This window comes from Lepidochelys olivacea (genome assembly GCF_965140295.1).
Source record: "Lepidochelys olivacea isolate rLepOli2 genome assembly, chromosome: 12".
Classification (NCBI taxonomy): Eukaryota; Metazoa; Chordata; order Testudines; family Cheloniidae; genus Lepidochelys; species Lepidochelys olivacea.
The window spans coordinates 6,997,426-7,016,953 of record NC_140422.1 but is presented as its reverse complement, the minus strand read 5'-3'; the positions used below and the strand labels follow the sequence as shown (position 1 = coordinate 7,016,953).

The 19,528-nt window shown below is 48.6% G+C and overlaps 1 protein-coding gene across 3 annotated transcripts in view; it reads left to right on the top strand.

Moving 5' to 3' along the window:
* The first annotated feature begins 518 nt into the window (after window positions 1-518).
* LOC311529180 (cell adhesion molecule CEACAM2-like) overlaps window positions 519-19,528 on the top strand; it is a 30,920-nt gene continuing 11,910 nt past the window's right edge. For 2 of the 3 annotated variants that reach the window (XM_084644941.1, XM_084644939.1), the window contains exons 1-4: window positions 519-752; window positions 7,673-8,005; window positions 11,973-12,290; window positions 13,034-13,363. In XM_084644941.1, the coding sequence (XP_084501067.1) occupies window positions 659-752; window positions 7,673-8,005; window positions 11,973-12,290; window positions 13,034-13,363 (1,075 nt within the window). In that variant the 5' untranslated portion in view covers window positions 519-658. The remainder of the gene's footprint in view (window positions 753-7,672; window positions 8,006-11,972; window positions 12,291-13,033; window positions 13,364-19,528) is intronic. The other variant, XM_084644940.1, reaches the window with a different exon arrangement.

The following is a 19,528-nucleotide window of genomic DNA, read 5'->3' as shown; positions in this document are numbered from 1 at the left end:
TGCCATCCACAGGATTCGGGGGGCCTGGGGCAAAGCAATTTCGAGGGCCCCTTCCATAAAAAACAGTCGCAATACTCTAGTACTCTGCGGGGCCCGGGGGCCTGGGGCAAAGTGCCCCACTTGCCCCCTGCTCTGGGCAGCCCTGGCCCTCACTACTAGATCCACACTTGTTTCGCAACATCTCCCTTTGACTTGTCACTCCAGATACTCCTGACGTCACAGTGAGTGGGGGCACTAGACGTCACTAGAATCGCTGGGTGCAGGTTTCTAGGAGACATTACAGTGACCTGTGAAAGCCACTGCTGAAAATAAAGTCCTCTTGGACAATTTTTTGGCTCTCTCTTTGACCAAGCATGAAACTGCATACAGAACCTAGCGACAAATAGAACTAACGTACGAAATCATATGTGATGGCAAGGAACCAGTACAAGAGGAAGCATGTGAGTAGAAAGGGGAACTAACTGCGAGAAAAGGGGGGAGCGGAGAGACAGAGCAATCTCCAGAATAGTGGCAGGAGAGAGAGGGCGCGTGAGCATTCGCTGACATCCCAGGCTCAAGAAGTGAATATTCTGGTAGAGAGAGAGAGAGAGACAGGAAACCTCAGACTCAGCGAGTGGCTCATAGAAGGCCCTGTTGTACAGTGGCGGCTGCAGAGTCTATGCCAAGGAAAGACTACATTGTACAAGCCAACATGAGCCTCCAGCTGGCAAACATCTTTCTGCCTTTGCTCTTCCACCTTTGTCTGCGTATGGGTGAGTTTCCCCTTTGAATGATGTGTTTTCATTGCGGTGTCAGAGTCAGGAGTCTCCATTGCTTGCAAAGTAAAAGCTTCTGAAAGAAAGAAACCCAATAAAACCCTTTCTCCCAGGGTACTCATAGAAGCTCTGTAAGCGGGTGATACCCGAAGCACATGGGAACTGGCAGAGTGAATGGTGTGAGCCAATGACATACAGGTTTCTGATTGTCTTTGGATTTGGGGGGTTTTCTCTTTGGATTTTTGGTTTGGCCATTTCAAAGAGTGCAGGATTAGACGCTTGAGCCGCCCCAATGTTCCCAACTTCTTTTTATCCTAGTTAGTTTGCCATCAACTTAAAAAAAAGGGGGGGTGGGGTGGAATCACACATCTTTTTGAAAACTTTTGAACTTATTTTAGTCTGTACCAGCAATATAAATGAAAGAGATTTGAGATAAATATGACTATATATTTTTGAAAATTGGTTTTCTTGATGCATTTAACAACAACTTTTGTACGGCCAGTTTCACGGTTTCCCTTGCTTAGTTGTTTTAGATCAATCAGATCCGCGCAGGCACAAGGGTCTGCTTGTGTGGCAGTGATTCAGGATCATGGCTTTAGCCAGCTACACTTGCAATTTGCATGGGTCTTTCACTTGGAAAAAAACAAGCTCATTTGACTATAACCACAAAAACTGGTAGGGGAGACTCAGAGGCATGGGTAGTGCCTAAAAATACTCACACTTTATTTGTTTGTCCATTGACTAGGTTTCAAGTTGATTGTGTCTCTGTAAATCCAAGCAGCTGGAAAGGTGGGAATTGGATTTTTGGTATAGTTTTGTTGTGCAGGAACCATCTAACTCATACAATAAATACTATAAAGACATCTGAATATCATCTAAAATTGCAGAGCACATAATGTCTTTTTAGCTGCCAATTCTGTTTTAAGACACTAAGCAATTCAAAGGTTAATTACTATGGAATGAGTGATTTTTATACTGCAAAACGGTGCTTAGCTTATCTGCGTATTTCTGCCTTGTGAAGTATCTGGTATCATGGCACAAGTGGTGTCTGAACTTTCCTTTTCTGAGGGAAACTATCTGGGTTGTGAACTTACGTCATTTTATGCAGTCTGCATTCAATAAGATTTCCTCCCATTCCAAAACTCCCCTGGATGGGAAACGAGGGCGGCATGGCCTGGCTGCATTGCTCCTTCCACCCACAGAGCTTGCATTTGGGGGAAAGGAGTCGGAAGGTACTGGTAGAGAATCATAAAAGCATAGGGCTGGAGGGGACCTTGAGAATTCATCAAGTCCAGCTCCCTATGCTGACTCAGGGCCAAGTAAACCTCGACCATCCTTGATAAGTGTTTGTCTAACCAATTCTTAAAAACCTCCAGGCACAGGGATTCTAAAACCTCCCTTGGAAGCCTAGTCCAGAGCTTAACTACCCGGATAGTTAGAAAGTTTTCCCGAGTATCTACCCTAAATCTCCCTTGCTGAGGATTAAGCCCACTAGGCCTTGTCCTACCTGCAGTGCCCACGGAGAGCAATTGATCTCAGTTCTCTTTAAAACAGTTCTTAATATTTGAAGACTGGAGGTGGGCCTGAAAACAGTCTTCTTTTCTCAAGACTAAAAATACCCAGTTTTTTCAACCTTTCCTCCTGGGTCAGGTTTTCGAAACCTTCTATCATTTTTGTTGCTCTCCTCTGGACTCTGTCCACTTTGTCCACATCCTTCCTCAAGTGTGGTGCCCACTGCCCAGAACTGAACACAGAAGTTCAGCTGGGGCCTCACCAGTGCTGAGCAAAGCGGGACAATTGCTCCTGTGGCTTACACACATCACTGCTGTTAATACACCCCAGACTGATCTGAGCCTTTTTTGCAACTGTGCCACATTGGTGACTCATATTTAATTTGTGATCCACTGTAACCCCCAGATCCTTTTCACATTTTGCAGTTGTGCATTTGATTTTTCCTTCCTAAGCGTGGCACTTGTCTCTATTGTGTGTATGCGTTAGTTTACTGATACGGCTACTGTCCAACTCTGCCCTGAACAGCTTAACATTTTACAGTTGATTGTATTTCCCTAAATATTTGGGCTAATTGAGGCCTAGGAAATTGAGGGGGGAAATTTCCAGACCGGTTTTAGATTTGGCAAACTGTCTCTTCTGTTTGCTTGTACAGGGCCTGGCAATATGTGGCCCGAATCCTCTGGGTGTCACTAGAAGACGCATAAGTCATCATCATCACAACCTCAAAAATAGGTCATTCCTCGACTTTCTTTGCTTCTGTCTCTTCATTCCTCACCCACTCATTCCTGGCCTGGGCCAAGCCACTGCCCTCTGCTCGTGGCAGTCCTGTCTCAGGCTGCATGCGTGCAAACGTGACTGCTCTAGCGATAGAAAGAGCTGTTTTGCACATTACTTAGGGATTCAATCATCATCGCTAATCTGGTATTTCTGGACATGGTGTTCTTCCTCTCACGCAGGGCACATCTACCCTCACGGCAGTGTGGCGCGGACAGACATTACACGCCCAGGTAGCACGGCTATAAATACCAGTGCAGCCAGCGAGGCACACCTTTGGAAATAGCGCAGAGGGCCCGATCTGGCCAAACCCCCATGTTCTACTGTTTCAGAGTAGCAGCCATGTTAGTCTGTATTCGCAAAAAGAACAGGAGGACTTGTGGCACCTTTGAGACTAACCAATTTATTTGAGCATAAACTTTCGTGAGCTCAATTTCTTCATGTTCACTCTGTACCTCAAAATAGCACCCTGGAACTCCCATATTCACCATGGTGACACGATTCGATGTTTTGTACAATGCATGCTTTGTGAGGTATCATTTAAGAAATCTTGATCGGTTGAACATTAATACCCTGATGAATTGTAGGCACTATCATTGTATCTGAAGTCACCAACTTTTGCCATGTGCGCGTTACTAAAATATGTAGTGAGGTTGGGAGCAACGAACACTGGCCAGAGTGGGAAGGAAGGAGAATCCACTCTCCCAGTGGCCCTCCGAGAGACTCCTCAGGGAGGGCACATACGCAATGGGAACTGCCTAACCCCACGTCACAGCAAGCATCGTTCTAGCACTTGGAGAGAAAGTATAAGTGAGGGTTGATGACTTCACCACGGGGCCTCTCTCCTCCTGCATCTCAACACCTGGAAGATCATTTGGAAGACCAAGACTTTGAACTGGGGAGACTGGTCCCAAGCTGAAAGGCAATTCAGCCTGTGTATTAAGAACTGTGAGCTGCCTGTAACATCTACTAGAGTGAGAAACTGCTTGATTCAAATCTTGCTTATTCTGTAGAATTTAGACTGCAGATTAAATTTTTTTATTTCTTATGTAACCTACTCTGATCTCTATGCTTGCTACTTATAATCACTTAAAAACCTGTCTTTCTGTAGTTAATAAATCTGTTTTATATTTTATCTAAATCAGTGTGGTTTGGGCTGAAATGTTGGGGGAATCTCAGCTCAGATTAACAAGGGCTGTTACATATCTACTACCCTTTGTAGGAGTGGCAAACTAATTAATGAGCTTGCACTGTCTGAGGGATGGGTGTTGAGTGCAGGGGGAGTCCACAGTGCTGGACTGTGAGGGGGGAGGAGTGGATGGCTGGGGGTAGAGACTGGAGCCAGGAGGTTGATAAGAGTGTGTTGGCGGTGTCTGGGGGGGCGCATGGGAAAGAGCTTTGCGACAGCAGCTGCAGGGGAGCGTGGGCGTGGAGCTGCTCAATTTGCAGTGCTCATAGCGCCTGGAGCGTGTCCACGTGGCGCTCCATAACCTTTAAGAGCCGCTCCGTGGCTTCGTTCTGGCGCGCCGCGTTCTCCTTTTGGTCCCTCTTCTCACTGTCCCGCCACTCCTTCAATTCCTGTTTCCTGGCGGCAGAAAGTCCTCCTTAGTTCTTCTTGGCCACTTTCTAATTCTGTGCAGCCGTTCTGCCGCCGATAACAAACAGGGACGCTGGGCACCCAAGGTCATCTCTGTGAAGTTTATACACAACATTTTACAGAAGCAGTATTCTTAGCAACACACAGACCGTGGATTCAGTGATTTAAAACACAGCCAGTCCTCAGACACCTGTCGCTACCTGGCTGACCCCAGGCAAGCACACAAGAGCCACAAGACCTCTAACATGGTGAGTAGCCACAAGGGCAGGGGAAATCAGTGTTCCAGGACGCTGCTGTACACTGGGCACGTGGCTCTTGGGGCGAGCCAGCACTGTAGGGGGGGCCTGATAATCATTCTTGTCCCCACACTTTCCACAGGCTGTGTTCATTATGGAAGATCTCTCGCTGCTGAGGGGGAGCAGGGAATCCAGGGAGGGTCTTCTCCAAGACTGCGGCTTCCACCCTGGCCCCTGTGTGGCTCGCCGGTGTGCAGCAGTGGTCCCCCCCACCCAGCCCCGTGACAGCACAGTGGTGCGGGAAAGTTAACGTTAATGGGGCAAGAAACAAAACAGCTCTGCCAAGGAACCTGCGGCAGCAGATTGCCCAGTATCTCCATGAGAGTTTCCTGGAGATCTTGGAGGGAGATTCCCGTGAAGTGAGGGAGTCAATCAACACCCTGTTCCGCTGCTCAGACTAGGCATGCGCTGGGAAACAAGCCTGCTTCCTGCAACCCTCCTACCCCCAATAACTCACTTCAGTGATTCTCAAAATCAGATCCACTTACCAGGGGCCTCCTCTCCTGTTTGCATGTTGCCAGTCTCTGACAGCTGTGACTGGCTCGGCTCCTCTGGGGTAGAGAAGAGCTCCTGGCTGCATGCATCTCTGACCTCTGAGTTGTCCTCTGCCTCTGGGTCCCCCTTCCCCTCCACAGCCAAGTCCAAGATTTCCTCCTCCTGGCTCGGTCCACTCTCGACTGGCACAGGAGCCAACAAAGTATCCACAGTGGCCTTTGAAGTGGAGGTGGGGTCGCCGCCGAGTATCGCGTCCAGCTCTTTGTAGAACGGGCAGCTCGTGGGCACAGCACCTGAGTGGCGGTTTGCCTCCCGCGCCTTGTGGCAGATGCTCCGCAGCTCCTTCACTTTGACCCTACGCTGCAATGCATGCCGGTCATGGCCCCTTTCTATCATGCATCAAGAAATGTGTCTGTAGGTATCATAATTCCTACGGCGGGAGCGCAACTGGGACTGGACAGCCTCCTCTCCCCAAATGCTGATGAGGTCCAGCAGCTCGGCATTGCTCCAAGCGGGGGATCGCCTGGTGCATGGAGCAGGCCTGGCCACCTGGAAAGATGCACTGAGACCTCTGCACGCGTCACCGAGCAAACAGGAAGGGGACTTTCAAAATGCCAAAGGAATTTACAATGTGGGGATGATGGCTGGTCACCTGAGGAGGGAGGGCAGGGAGTTCAAACCGACGTCCAGAGAGGCGAGAACAGGCATTGTGGGACACCTCCCAGAGGCCAATCAGTGCTGTACTCACCACAGTGTCTACACGAGACACGCCAGAAAGAAAGACACAGCGCAGAAAGCTGTACGTCCCTCATCGGGGGGGGGGGGGGTTTACAGCGCTGCAAGTGTGCCGTTTCTGCGCACGAAGTGGCGTGGCCGTGTGTGCCCCTCGGGAGTACAGCGCAGAACGCTGCTTTACTGCGCAGAAATTTGCCAGTGTAGGCAAGGCCCAACTCTGATCTCTACGCCTCCTACTTATAATCACTGGAAATCTACCTTTCTGTAGTTAATAAATCTGTTTTATATTTTGTCAAAAACAGTGTGGTTTTGGTTGCCCTCGCTCACCGGGATGCACTGCCCAGGGCAGACGGAGGGTTCAGGGCTCCCCTAAGCAGACCAGACTGACCTGCTCCAGCCCAGGCTCCTGGGCCCTGGCCCGCAGTTGCTGCTCCCCAAGGACTCTGCTGGCCCTAGCATCAGATCCCCCCAACCTCGGCAGCTCTTACTGACTGTGAACAGCCAGCACCCTGCACTGGCCGATTCCTGCCTCTGACCTGGCCAGGAGGCAGGGCCATTGAAAGGGGTGGGGCCTTGTGGCAAAGGGGATCACAGCCCCCCAATTTTCTGTCTGGTCATCCATAGCCCCCACACCAGGAACAGGCTGGCGGTGCCCCAGTGTATAGGGACTATGTAGACTCCCCCCTTGTGTCTTTCTTCTCCCACTCTTTATTTAGACAGTGAGCTCCTCAGGGCAGGGATGGTCTCTTACAGTACGTACGTACAGGGCCTACAACAGTGGGGCTCTACTGGTGGTTGAGGACTCGAGGTGCAATGGGAATAAATAATAACGTTAATTGTCCTTTCCTTCCATCTCATACGTCCTTCCTCACCTCATTTCCTTTCTCTTTGTCTATTTTACTTCCTCTTTCCTTAGGCCCCCTCCATCTTTCTATCCCTCTCCCCTACTTTGCACACATTCTCTTTTTTCTCTCCCATCCGCTCTTCTCCACTCCCAGCTCTCTCTTTCCCTCAGTCTTCTCCCCCCTCCACCTTCCTTTTGTCTCCTGTCTCCCATCTCTATCTCCCTTCTTTGAACTGTTCTCCCCAAGTCTTTGTTTGGCCCATTGTTGTTAAGATTTGCCTCCCTGGAGCAGACATTCCACCTTGGGGCCTGCAGGCCCAATTCTCTGCATCTGGGCTTCTCTCTAGATCCTTAGGATCCAGCCAGTGCTCTCTCGATGGCACTTAGGGAGAGGCCCCATGGAGCCCGTATGGCAGGCTGTAGCCAGTGGGGCAGGCCGGCTAACAGTGCCAGTAGGGCAGGCCTGTGCAAACTGCCCAGTCTGAGCCCTTCCCACTCTGAACTTCATGCCATGGCCTTCAGTAGAGAGTTCATGCTCGTGCACTTGGTTTCCTTATAGAGAAATGGAAACATTTTGCAGTGGATCATTTCCAAATCATGTTTGATTTAATTCTTCCTCCTGTTACAATAATTTCATCTAGTGACACTGAACTTTGTGTTTCAGGAGCTGCAGAAAATACTACTGTTGTCTTAGTGGTGAATCAGACGCCCCCTTATATCCGTGCAATGGAAGGGTCAGAGTTCACCATCGAGTGTACATTCAACACAAGCAATAATTCAGTCAAGTGGTTTGCTGCATGGAATAAAACCAGAAACAATGTAACAGAAGAGGTGTGCAATGGAACAGATCGAATCATATTATCAGCAGATAAAGAAAAGCGATCTCTTTCCCTCACTGTGAAGAAAGCCGACGTCACAGATTCTGGAACCTACGTGTGTGGGGTTGGGAACAAAAATGGGATATCTCCTGGGAATGGAACCCAAGTGACCATCGATGGTAAACACCAGCATTTCCTTCTCTGTTCCACAAAACCCTTCTGGGGGCGCTCAGGACACTGGCCTTGTCCCAGAGAGCTGGGGCAGGTGGTGAAAAGGGCAGAGCAGTGGGCAAAACTGGGGGACATTCTGTGGTACGTACAATGGTCCTAATCCTGCATTCCACTGATTTCTGTGGGGGTTTTGTCTGCACAAGGAATGCAGGGTCAAGCCCCATATATTAAAAAACTGTTTTGAGATTAGGTGTGGGGGGAGGTTTCTAATTGGCTACGCCTGTGAGGTCTTACATGCAACTTGAGAAACAAGGTGGGTGAGGGAATATCGTCTATTGGACCAACTGCTCTTGGTGAGAGAGACAAGCTTTCAAGCTTACACAGAGCTTGTCTTCAGCTCTTGGAAACTTAGGTCTGGTCTACACTACAGACCTATGTCCGAATAACTACGTTGCTCAGGGGTGTGAAAAATCCACACCCCTGAGCGACGTCATTAGTTACACCGACTGAACCTCCTGTGTAGACAGTGGTGCATCTGTGCTGATGAAGTGTTTTCAGTGTAGACGTGCCCTTACTCAGAGTGTCCCAGGTAAATACAAGGTTGAATGGCTGGTTTAGTATAAGTAGTTAACACATTTCAAGGGACCATTCAAGGCGGGGTGGCCCGTTAACACTTCTGGGGTCATAGGACAAAAAGAGGGGTTAGGGGGTTACAGATTGTTGTAATAACCCATAAATCCAGTGTCTGTTCAGTCCATGATTTTTATTGTCTAGCAGAGTTATGAATTTAAGCTCCCAGGCTCGTCTTTTGAAAGTGTTGTGTAGGCTCCCTTTGAGGACGAGGACTACCCTGTATCTGACCTGTGAGAAGTGTTCCCCGCAGGAGACAAGGTGGTTTTGTCTTGTATCATTTTCCTGTGTGATTGTCTGGTTTCACCCACATAGTTGTTGTTGGGGCATTTAGTGCGTGGGATGAGGTACCCCACAGGTTGTGATAGGCTTGTGTAGGATCTTGAAAGGTGTGTTGTGGGGGGTGTTGATCATTGTAGCAGTGGAGATATGTCCGCAGATTTTGCAGCTGTTGTTCTGGCAGGATCTGGTGCTGCTTTGAGTCGTCTGTCCTGGTCTGTGGGGAGCTTGCTTCTGATGTTGCCCTTGGAGAGGCTGGGGGGTTGTTTGAAGGTCAGAAGTGGGGGTTCAGGAAAGACTTTTCAGGATGTGGTCCCCATCGAGTCTGGGTTATAGTTGTTTGAGGATACCCCGTATGGGTTCCAGCATAGCATGGTAGGTAGCAACTGGTGTGCAGTCAGAGGGGGCTTTATTTCTTTCTTTAAGCATGTGCTCTCAGGGTACTTGGACAGCCCATTCTAGGATGCAATCTACTGCTCTAGTAGAATGCCCTGAGTTGGTGCAGGCAGTTTTGAATGCATTAAGATGTGTATCCCAGACTTTCTCCTAGGAGCGTATTCTGTGCTATCTGAATGCCTGGTTGTAGATTACAGATTTCTTGGTTGTTTGGGGTGGTTACGGGGTTTATGAAGGGAGTGAGGTAGGGTGATCTGTGGTTTCTTGTCTAGGGTTGTCTGTAGGGTTCCATTGTTGAACCTGGTGGTGGTGTCCAGGAAGTTGATGCTAGTGTGGGAGTGTTCCACAGAGTTTAATGTCTGGCTGTCCGGGTGTTGGTTGTTGAAGTTGCGGTGGAAATCTATGCAGGAGTTTAAGCACTGCATTTTGCTGTGATGCTGGGAGGACCTCTCCCAGACCTGAGGAAGAGCTCTATGTAGCTTGAAGAGCTCTATGTAGCTCATCTCTCTCACCAACAGAAGTTGGTCCAATAATAGCTATTACCACACCCACCTTGTCATTCTAATATCCTGGGACTGACACAGCTACAGTGCACTCAACTTGATGGCATTTCTCTTTGGGGGAATGGGGGACTCTGGAATGGTGGTAAGGGAGAAAATTAGGGCACAGAGCTCCTGGCTTGGAGCAGAATTGGGGACTGTAGCACAGGGTGGGGGCAGGGGAAGAAATGGGGGACACACAGAGCTCCTGGCATGAGGGTGGGGGCTAGGGAGTCCCTGAAATAGAGGGGAATGGGAGGGTGGTACCCAGGGACCTTGTGGGGGACAGAGGGATGCAAAGAGTCCCTGGTGCATGCAATGTGCTTGACCTACAGATGTAACAAAATGTGGGCATCCCTCTAGTTTAGCCCGCGAAGAGTCTAACCCAAACCCACAAAGGGTTTAGCAGAGTCAGGATGAAGTTGTATGATCAGTAATAGGTTATTATTGAGCGTTTGCTTTGCAATAGTGCTTAGAGTCCTCAACCAACATGTCAGGCCCACTGAGCTAGGCCCTGTACACTAGAGCTGGCGGGTTCAGTTTGTGAGAAGTTTCATTATTTCAGAACTGGCTTTCATTCCAAATCAAGACGGATAAGGACTACACCAGGGCCAGGGACCCAAGGGCTTCCAGAGTCCCAGAGGCCAGTTACAAGCTGCCTGCTCAGGAGTAGAGCAACCTGGGGAGTCACTGGCCCAGGACTCTAGGAGCCCTGGGATCCCCAGCCCGGGGCAGTCTGCATGGTGGATCTACCCCACAGCTGCACCCCCTGGGAGCTGGTCCTAGAACTTCCAGGCTTTCAGCTCCATGGCAGGGACACTGGAAGTGCCAAGAGCCCTGGCTCAAGCAGGGAGCCTAGCAGACAACAAGAGCCCCTAGAGACCTGGCTCTGCCACAGAGTGGGGAGCCTATCTGCCCCGAGACTCGACTCCCTGACTCCCCGAGCTGAGGCTCGTGGGACATAAGAACAGCCCTATTGGGTGAGATCAAAGGTCCATCTAGCCCAGTTCCTGTCTTCTGACAGTGGCCAGTGCCAGGTGCCCCAGAGGGAATGAACAGAGCAGGCAATCATCCAGTGATCCATCCCCTGTCACCCATTCCCAGCTTCTGGCATCCCCATCCCCGCCCATCCTGGCTCATAGCCATTGATGGACCTATCCTTCAGGAACTTATCTAGTTCTTTTTTGAACCCTGTGGAGCTTGGAACACCAACAGAAACCTGTGTGTGTTTTGACAAAAGTGCAGTCAAATCTGTAGAAGATTTGGTAAATCGGTTCCCTTCAGCGCATTGGCATGTTCAGTCTCAGCTAAGTTTTCCCAGAACATCTGCAATCAGCTCCACTGTACATGGACATAGTGAGAGAGCCCCTTTGCCAACGAATTTACACTCTAAACAGACAAGAGTGGGGAGAACGGGCAGACGTACTAACAGTGGATTGGGAAGTGGAACACAGAGAGATTAAAGGATTAAATCCACACAGGGTTTTAGGCCCTTAAATCCAACATCTGGGTGCCACGGAGATCCTCAAAACCCCTGCTCAGCTGCCGCCTAGCCCTGGAACTGCTGAAGTTTCCACCAGTAAAACCAGTAAATAAAGACTTGCTGGCACTCTCTCGCTAGGCTGTAAGCACGGCCCTGCCCAGAATAACAGTTGCACCCCGATCCTCACTCCCCTGCCATTTCCAGCAGAAGTGCATCACATCTCAGAACTGCCCATTCCACATCCTTAGGGAATCCCATTTTCCTGTAACGAAGGAGAATTGACCACTGTCTCTCTTGCCCTGCATTGGGCTGGTGGAGCGAAATAGGTCTCAAGAAGGTTTTGAATGTAAGGGATTTGGCAGGGATGTCAGGTGTATACAAGGTTTGGGTAAAAAGTCACATTGTTGGAAGGGTCTAGACTGAAGTCTCTGGGGTTACCTGCTCACTAAACAGAGCAGAAAAGTCTTGACATGCACGATACAGCTCTATATGGGGCCAAACGAAAGAACATCCGTTTAAACTCTAAACAAGCGAGGGAAACGGAATGTCAGGACTCGAGAGATTCATTTTATACATCTGCCCTTGTCTGCTGGCACACTGAACTATTTCTCAACGAAGGGGTCATCATCTGTGTTTCTCTTTCTGCAGAAATTACCGACCTGATGGTGAATCAAACCCCAACCAATTTCAGTGATTTAGAAGGCTCAGAATTTACCATGAATTGTACATTCAAGACAGTCAATAACCACAGCACCATGTATGTGCGATGGTATGAGACCGAGAGACTAAAGAAAGAGCTGGTGAATGAGAGCGATGTGATGACAACCCTGCATTTGGACAATGGGTTTGCCTCTCTCACTTTGAAGAATGCAAATTCATCTAATACAGGAACCTACATCTGTGAGGTGGGGATCACAGCAAGGAACCTCTCTGGGAATGGAAAAGGAACCCAAGTGACTATTGAGAGTAAGGGCCAGAATTTCCTACCTGATCTTCTTGGGGAAATGGGGGCGAGCACATGAGAACAAGAGCACGCATCTCCTGGAAGGTGTTGAGTGTCTTCAGTTCCACCTTCCAGGGGAGCTGAGGGTGCTCCACGCCTGCCCACAAACACTAAATTCCTTGCTAGATAGAGCCCTGTAGCATGGTATTAAGGGGGAACAATGTTTCAATTTTAGATCCTTCACAGCCAAATGTTTCACGTGGCCTCAAATTAGTCTCTAAACGTATGCTTGCCCATGTTGCATGCCCACCCATTGGTACATTCAAAGCCTGCCTGCATGCATGGAATCTGGAATTTGTGAGAGATAACAGGGTAGTTAGACATAAATTCATGTCTGATTTGTGGATAGGTGAAACCTGGGGCTGCTTCTTATGTCAGATCTGGTTCACATAATGATCCATATTGCAGGAGGCAACTTCTCCAGACTGAACATTCGGGGTGGGGGTGGGGGTGGGTATGAGGGGATGGTTTGCTGGTTCCTGGCCAGAAACAGAAGTCTTGCCATGCATCATAAAGCTCTGAATTGAACTACGTGAAACCATCACTTTAACCTCTGATAAGAAGGGGATGTTAAATGGCCAGGCTGGGAAAAGAACACAAAATACTGGAGGGGGAGACATTTATTTCAATACATCCCCAGTCATCAGCCATTGCCACTGAAATTCTCCTGCATCAAGGTGCAATCGTCTGTGTTTCTCTCCTGCAGATTTTCCCAAGCTGACGGTGAATCAGACCCCAGTCAATATCGAGGTGTCTGAAGGGTCAGATCTCACCATGGAGTGTAGATTCACGGTATTGAAAAAACACAACACCTTGTATGTGAAATGGTATAAACACAACGGAACTGGGGGAACGAAGAAGGAGCTGATGAGCGAAGAAGGCTGGGGCTCAGGAGCCCTGGCTTTGGAAGAGGGTTTTGTTTCTTTCGCTCTGAAGAACGTGAACGTAACCGATACAGGAACGTACGTGTGTGAGGTGGGGAGCACAGCAAGGAACTGGTCTGCGTCAGGAGCCGGAACCCAAGTGACCATTACTCGTAAGTACCAGGATTTTCCTATCTGATCTTCATGGGGTGAGATAGCGAATGACAACCTAAAGGACCGAGAGTGAACGACCGTTGCTGGCAAAAGCAGGTATGTATTCTCAGATGTGTACAAGTAACCCATAGAAAATAGGGGCTTCAGCCTGTAAGGAATTGAAGGTAACAAAGTACCTAAGTGTTTTAGGAGCCTCCAAGTTTCAGAGGGGTCTTAGGCACACAGGGCCACATTTTTAAAGGCATTTAGGCACCAAAAGTTGTCGTTCGGATTTTCAAAAGCATCTCAGCACCTAACTCCCACTGAAATCAGTCACTTTTGCCAACAGGACTTACACTTCTAAGTCACGTAGGGACTTTTGAAAATTTCCCCCAAATGCCCCGAAGAGGGGTGTTCCGAACCTCCCAGGACTCGGGCCTCTAATAAGAACATTAAGGAGGGTGATGAACCTAACTCACCACTGCACCACAATTGCACTGGATGGGATAAGAAGCAGCCCCCAATGTTCATCTGCACCTGGAGCTAAACTGATGTTATGGCTAAAGAGTTGCTTCTTATTCTGTGAGAACATCTTCATCCATGCATAGAATGCATCCCTGTATGGAAAGGAGGTAGAAAACCTGGAAAAGATCCAGAGGCGAGCGACAAAGATGATCAGAGGGATGGAATGCAGCCATATGAGCAACGGCTGGGTATGTGTAGTTTGGAAAAGAGAAGATTAAGCTGCAGGACATGACAGCGGTCTTCAAATCCTTGAAAGGCTGCCATAAAAAAGATGGAGAAAAGTTGTTCTCTCTTGCCACGGAGGGCAGGACAAGAGTCGATGGGTTCAAACTACAGCACGGCAGATTTAGAGTAAATCTCAGGAAAAACTTCCTAACTGTGAGCTTGGAACAGAGGCCTGGGGAGGGTGTGGAAGGGCCTTCACTGGAGGTTTTCAAAAGGAGGCTGGAGAGCATCTGTCTTGGATGGTTTAGCGGTTGTCAAACTGTGGGACAGGACCCCAAAGTGGGTCGCAACTGCATTTTAATGGGGTCGCTAGGGCTGGCTTAGACTTGCTGGGGCCTGGGGCCAAAGCAAAAGCCCGAGCCCCACTGCCTGGGGCCAAAACCTGAGGGCTTCAGCCCTGGGCAGCGGGGCTCAGGTTACGGGCCCTCTGCCTGAGGCTGAAGCCCTTGGGCTTTGCCCCCCGCCTCCCCATGCCTGGGCCAATGGGGCTCAGGCTCAGGCTTCGGTACCCCCTTCCTGGCATTGTGTAGTAATTTTTGTGGTCAGAAGGGGGTCGCGGTGCAGTGAAGTGTCAGACGCCCTGGTTTAGACACAACAAATGCTGCATCTTGGCGGGGGGTGGGGGGAAGACTAGCTGACCCTTGCAGTCCCATCTAACCCTGTGGCTCTAGGATTCTATGCCAAGGGGGCATCTGCAATGTGGGGGCATGGCAATACGTACAGAGAGAGCTTCTGCTGTAACTCTCGATGGCCATCCACCGAGCTGGTTGTAGCTCTAAAGGATCCTTCCCATCTGCCAAGTGAAAAGGAAAAAGCTCATTTGAAAACCTCACATCCCGGTCATGATAGACCCAACATTTCTACTGCCGATTGCTGCGTCTGAGCTCACAATTCTCACTACCGGCAACGGGGTGAGCACATGGTGCTGGGAAAAGGGAGCGGCAATACATATTGTGTGTATTGGTCTGATGATTTCTGGTGCAAGTGGAAGATGCTCAGTTGAGACCCTGAGATTATGAACGGGAGAGTGTAACATGGACAGCGCTCTAGCAGCAACTTGTGGCCAGAGGCCACTTTTCAGCACCGGACCCATTTCCCCCTCTTCAGGACCCTTTAACAACTCACTCAGTTTAAAGTTAGTTCAAACCATCACCTCCTGCAGTCCAGTAACTTGAGTCCCCAGGGGCATATTGGCCCTCTAGGCCCCAGTGCAGTGTGTTGCTCCTGATACTCCAAAACAACACAACACAAACTCACCCTGTCTTCATCCCAACTTCAGCTGGGCACAGCCCTACCTCCCCGAGGGACTGTCTTCCTGCTTCAAAAAAAGCACCTCCTCTTTGTCCTCCTCCACAGGCCTTTCCCACTGGGCCTTGGCAGTCTCTCCCCTGCTTGGACTGGGTCTCTCCCAGGCCTCCCCGCCTGGAGACCTTTCCTCACTTTCTCCTGCTTCTTGAGCTTTCCCCCTGCCGGCTCAGAACCTTGCAGGCATTGTCTCACTCACTGCAGTGTCCACAGACTTGGCCACCATTTCCTGGGCTTGCCCCCTTCTCAGCAACTTCCTGCTTCTTTTGTACTGGAAGCACCTGATTCTGCTCAGGTGGGACTTACCCTGTAATCAGGGTTAGCTTAGCCCAGGCTCTCCATCCCATGGGGCAGGCCTCCCTGTTGCAGATGGGTACAGCAGAGGCAGTGCGGAAAGGCAGTATATTGTAGTGGTTCGAGCAGGAGACTAGGAATTAGGTTGTTTTCATTTTATTTCTGACGGTCACAGACTCTCTGTATGACCTCAGGCAAGTCATTTGGTCTCCCTGAGCCTCCGTCTGTAAAATGGAGATAATATTTCCTTTCCCAGATTCTGTCTGTCTTGTCTATTTCGATTTTAAACTCCTTGGGCAGGTACTGGCTCTCTACATCTATGTACACAGCTAGCACAAGATCAGGGTGTGCTTGGCAAATGCTCTGAAGCCTGGCATGTCGGTATTCACCTGTGATAGTTCTGAGTCACAACTGGAAATGCCAGCATGGGGCAGTTTAATGCATGTACAGAAATGATGATTTGTTTGTACATGCGAATTCGAGTTTGTTTCCAGACACATTAGTCTGAGGACAATTTGTCCGCAACTCTAAAACAAGAGAAATGGAGTTGGGTTCTCAATTTGCAGTTCCTTTGTCTCCTCTGTTCTACTGAAGCAGCTGATAGAGTGTGCAAACCTCAAAGATCCAAAGACCCGAATCCCATCCCACACTCCAGGCTCGGTAACTGTTCTCAAGCATCTTTCCAACGTCAGCCAGTTTTAATTTCCTCATTGCCATTTGCCCCCTTGTGCTCTAACGCTCCCCAGTAACTATATTGAGCTCAAGTTTCCCTCTCACCCATATCTAAGTGTGTAACACAGGAATCCACTAATTTCTCTGAGCGTCACCATAACCATAGATAACACCATTAATATTATGGTAGGTTTTTTCACCTTTTGAGAGCGCGTGAGATGCGAGCTCAGGGGTGGTGGACAAAGCTCGAAAGATTTGGTGTATTCCTTCACACTCGGGATGCTTATCTGAATATTATCTGATCTGAACTTTTAGGAGGTTGTTTTCAGTCTCTGCAGCTTATAGTTCCCCCTCACTGCCCTCCCACGCTGCAGGGCCCTAGAGCCTGGACCACAGCTCGAGCCCAGAAGTCTACACAGCAATGAAACCGCCCCGCAGCCTCATCCCCGAGAGCTCAAGTTGGCTGGCATGGGCCAGCTGCGGCTTTTTCTTTGCTGTGTCAGCATACCCTAAGTTAGTCCTCTTCCTTCTTCCCTTTCTCCAAGTACACTCAGCTGTCTTTGCTAATCTCTTGGGATGGGTTTGGTGACACCTCCCATTTCTAAACCTCTCCTCCCATGTGAAGGGAAATTGAGCTTCAAAGCCACATTAATGGGAGCCTCATTTCCCCTTGTAGTGATCTGTAAGTGTAGCTGGAAGTGGCATGTACCCAGAAGGGTTTTTTGTGGTTCTTCCTCTGTGGCACTAACAAGATAAATTCCTGTTGTTCTCTTCAAAGCACGTATGATTCTAAAAGTTCAGGAATACTCTCCAGAGGGAAAAAATGAAGTCTCCACTGAAATTAGAACACAAGACAGCAAAGAGATCAGATTCACTCATTGTGCGACTCAGAAGAGGAGTTATCATCCCAGCACATGACTAGAGGAATTCCACAGTACATACAGAGCTTGCTATGGCACTTTGCCTCTTCTTCTGTGGAGTCCTGCTTATCACATTGTGTCAAAAGGCTTTATATGAAAAGACGTTTGAAGATGATGTTTAGGAAGCTGTAATTTTCCTGCTTTTTGTCAATGGCCAGAATTGTTTCTGGGAAACACAGAAATCTTGCTGTGGCTACAAACTGGAGAGCATCAGTTAACTTCTTAACACGTACAGGGGATATTTTAATGGCCAAGCTTCATAAAGGGGCCTGAAATGCTGGAGAGAAAAACTGTTTCTTTAAATACTTCAGCTGATTGGCAGGGGAGTGAGGATCGGGGTGCAACTGTTATTCTGGGCAGGGCTGTGCTTACAGCCTAGCAAGAGAGTGTCAGTGTACGGACCAGCTTACACCCTCACCCAGAATCAAACTGGAACCTGTGCTGAGGTTCCACAAGATTTCTCTTATTTTTTAAAAAAAATACAGTATTCTACAGTTATGGTCCAAACCACGGCAGTTTACAATAGTGGTACTGCAGTGAGTGGGTTTTTAGGACTGTCCTCTGTCTAGACACTTCTTGTTTTTGTCCAAGACTGAAAGCAGAACCAGCAATATACTGAGAGGCATTTCCATCCTGCTCAAAATGTGGAAACACTGGAAATCTTCTTACAAGAGAGCCTATCATGGTGAAATTGACTGTTCAACATGGGCGAGAAGAGCTTCTGAACCTGGAGGTGCTTCTCCGAACCTCTGAACCTTTTGTGATTCGCCCGTCACCACATGGCTCAGAGAATTCTGGTGGGCAGCAATGCTGTGCTGTTGTGCAAGGGACATCAGGAAAAGGGGAGGGTTGCAAGTACTTGGATGACAAAAAAAAAAAGAAAGGAAAAAGAGATGGGCAGGATCTGGAAAGCCACCGGGAATCACTGACTTCTCACTGCAAATCTTTCCATAGCTTTGCCTTCTCCTTCTATTTGCCAGCAACTCCTGTCCAATCACTATCACACCATGCAAAGTATTAGCATTAGCTCTTCCTTTCCTGGTCCTTATTCTTCCCTAGGAAATACAGTGAAGATCTGAGAGGACAATGCTGCTATTAACCCTGGATGGTCACTCTGGTTCCATTTCCAACACCATTTTTACCAAAGTCACATCTGTAGAGCCCGGAGTCATTCCTATTGATTTTGATCAAGGTGAGAGAGGCCAGGCCCTTTGAGGAATCTAGGACTGTTGTGACAATGCCTGTTCCATTCTTCAGCTCATTCTCGTGTCCATCAGCCCCCTTCTTATACCACATAACACTGTACATGGTGCTGGAGTCTTTCACCACCTTGAACCTACACTCTATAGTGAGCTTTTTTCCTTCCAATCCATTCATTACGGCAGGCGTCTGATTCACCAGCAGGTCAACAGCTGCAAAGAGAGAAGCACAAGTGACTGTACCTTGGTGCAGGAACATTTCAGTGGATTGGTGTGTGTATATATACACATATGATTTATATAAAATTATATATACACATATATTTTAAATGTCATGGATAAAGATGACTGGGCAAGATCTCCAATGGGAGGAAGCAAGATTGTTACTGTGGGTGGAAGGTGTTTCTGCAGGGCTCTGCCAGTAATTTGTTCTCATTTGTTTGCTTTTGGTTCCTCTTTAATCAAGAAGCATGTTGAGATTCTTGGGTGCCTTGTGTTTCGGTGTGGCTAGAATTACAGGTCTTTCGTAGAAAATAGGTTCTGTTTTTCACACTCAGAGGCTCGGGAGGAGTTCTTGCTACAGACCTCCTACCTGGGGTGGGGGTAATTTAAGAAACTCTCTGTGACAGCCTCATTCAGGGTTTCTTCCTATCCCGGTTGTGAAGTTCCAGAACCAGAGCCTTTTCTGGTGTAAATCAGCATCACTCCTTTGGTATCACCTGAGGATTTGGCTCACAGATCTGATGTGAAGGACACTCTTTGCAAGCAGGACTTACATTACATTACTGCATTGGGCTGGGGGAGCAAAATAGGTCTCAAGAAGGTTTTGAATGTAAGGGATTTGGCAGGCATGTCAGGTGTACACAAGGTTTGGATAAGAAGTCACATTGTTGGAAGGGTCTAGACTGAAGCCTCTGAGGTTACCTGCTCACTAAACAGAGCAGAAAGGTCTTGACATGCACGATAGAGCTCTATATGGGGCCAAACGAAAGAACATCCGTTTAAACTCTAAACGAGCAAGGGAAACTGAACGTCAGGACTCGAG